This window comes from Austrofundulus limnaeus, unplaced genomic scaffold, assembly GCF_001266775.1.
Source record: "Austrofundulus limnaeus strain Quisiro unplaced genomic scaffold, Austrofundulus_limnaeus-1.0 Scaffold81, whole genome shotgun sequence".
In the NCBI taxonomy this organism is placed as follows: Eukaryota; Metazoa; Chordata; class Actinopteri; order Cyprinodontiformes; family Rivulidae; genus Austrofundulus; species Austrofundulus limnaeus.
Window position 1 is genome coordinate 1,599,839 of NW_013952483.1, and position 2,291 is coordinate 1,602,129.

Below are 2,291 nucleotides of genomic sequence, written 5' to 3' on the forward strand. Positions count from 1 at the left end.
ATTAGTCCACCACTGCTGACACCCCTAGTGCTCTATTAATAAATGGATTCAGTTWCACTGGCAAAACTTGTTGCTGCACCAGAAAATGAACTGCTACAGCTTTATTCACATCAGCAGCTCAAAATGTCTAAACACAATCTGATTTCAGCCGCCACATTTTACAGAAAAAAAGACGTTTTTTTTTTCTTTGTTCTTGATGACCAATCCAATCACCGCGCGCARGGTCAACCCGCAGCCAATCAGCATCCACATTACGCGTCTACTCTGCGGCCGCAGCGCACGAGGCGACCTCCGAAACTCATTTATTGGTCCAACTTTCAGATATTATTCCGCGTCCTTCTCCGGGCCAATTAATTTAAAGAGTCCATTTAGGGTTAATATGACCAAACTCTTGTTGGCTTGTAGAGTTGTTGAATCTCTGAGYCAAGGATGCATGGTTGGCAGAAAACTGGGAAACACGTCGGGCTGCCTGACGCTTCAAACCGCAAAACTCTTTACTTTGAAGGTAAGAAAACAAGCTGCGAACAAATGGGGCTTTCATTAGAGACGAACGCAGAAAACGAACTTCAGAAGCACTTCTTGTTGAAAATGACGTCACCACAGACCAGGCTTCATAAAGAAATCTCCAAATTCTGCCGTTTCTTGCGTATAAGTTTACTTGTAAGCAATTAAAATAAATAGTTCGCTTGTTACCTTAAAGAATAGAAGCTATTCTTTTATTCGGCGTAGAGTTTGCAAAATACATTTTATTTTAGGTGAACATAAAGTTGCAAAAAGTTAATGTAAGASAGAACCGCATGAGAAAGTTGTAAGACTAGAAAAGCTGCTATCTGGGTTAGTCATTACCTTTTATTAAATTGTTCAATTTAATGAGACTTTATTTGCCACTATGAGAATATGTCAGGTAAATTCATGATACTGAAAAGCTTGGAATGGACAAATCAAACATGCAGTGTATTAGATTGCGTGCGTTTCAACGAGATGCTGCGTGTTGAGATTCTCAGCTGTCATGTGCAGCTGCTGGACTTGGGCGCATCACTTGCGCAATTCACATAAAGTGTGGCATAATAGTTGAAAGACAACGATTGTTCATTTCAAATAATCTCTCAGAGCAGGAAATTACCCAACAATTATGTACAAAAATACTGTGCATCTCTAACATGTTGGTATTTTAGAGGTGTATAATAAATAATTTTCTGCCATATGTAAAAGAAAAGTACTAAGTCACACATTTTAACTTGATTATGAAGTCCATGTCACATAGGTTCACACACATGTTTACAATCACATTTATCTCTCCCTCCACCTAGTCTTTAAGCATAGGCGCTCACTCACGCTTGTGCACACAACAGTTGAAGAGATTTGTCTGTCTCAGCATTCGCAGCACATTTCTCAATGACCTGCAGTTTCAGCACAAAGTCCCACTGGATCACTGGTTGCCATCCCTCCTACTCTCAAAATCTACAGCACGTCGTCYTCTTCTTCTTCTTCTTTTCAAAGTTTTGCTTTTTGTCTGTCCAAAGTCGGTTTATAAAAAGAGAATGCATTATTCTTGGGTGAGATTTCACTTGTCATCTGCCTGCTTTCTTTTAACTCGCAGGCTCAGACAGCCCACCTGGTCTTGGAAGATGGTACCAGGATGAAAGGATTTTCCTTTGGGCGCAATGCTTCTGTAGCTGGGGAACTTGTCTTCAACACTGGCCTGGTTGGGTAAGAATACTTGCTGACTTGTGTAGTAACATCATTTAATCTCATAAGAATAATAAAAAAGAAACAATAGACTTATTAGATTTTAGGGGGAAAAACAACTACACCAGGAAATAAATTATTTTATACCACTTWGACTTGATAGTCTTGTTCAAAGTGGGTTTATTTTGTTTGAAAAGTTTTAACATCAGAATGTTATTGCTTCATCACAACACAGTATCATGTGTTTGACTGTGGTTTCCTTGCTTTAGCTATCCTGAGGCACTGACCGACCCCAGCTATAAAGGTCAGATCCTGACCCTGACTTACCCAATTGTTGGGAACTARGGGGTGCCTAACACGCAGGAGCTGGATGAGCTTGGTCTGAGAAAACATGTGGAGTCTGACTGCATTCAGGTAAAGCAGCTCTGGCTCCAAACTTTCTGTTTCAAAAGAGCTTATTCCTCTTAGGTTTGTCAGTAATGCTTGTTTTAATGCATTGGTTTYTTTATTCATTTTCTCCTGTTTTCCTGCTCTCTTCATAGTGATTAGAAAACAAAATTCAATCACTTAATCAGTTATTTAGTTGATTGTGAAATGAACAG

The 2,291-nt window shown here is 39.5% G+C and overlaps 1 protein-coding gene across 1 annotated transcript in view; it reads left to right on the top strand.

Annotated features, from left to right (window-relative positions):
- Nucleotides 1-256: 256 nt before the first annotated feature.
- cps1 (carbamoyl-phosphate synthase 1, mitochondrial) overlaps nt 257-2,291 on the top strand; it is a gene marked incomplete in the record, with an annotated part of 42,786 nt that continues 40,751 nt past the window's right edge. The window contains 3 exon segments of the mRNA XM_014011538.1: nt 257-505; nt 1,601-1,710; nt 1,959-2,103. Coding sequence (XP_013866992.1) covers nt 380-505; nt 1,601-1,710; nt 1,959-2,103 — 381 coding nt within the window.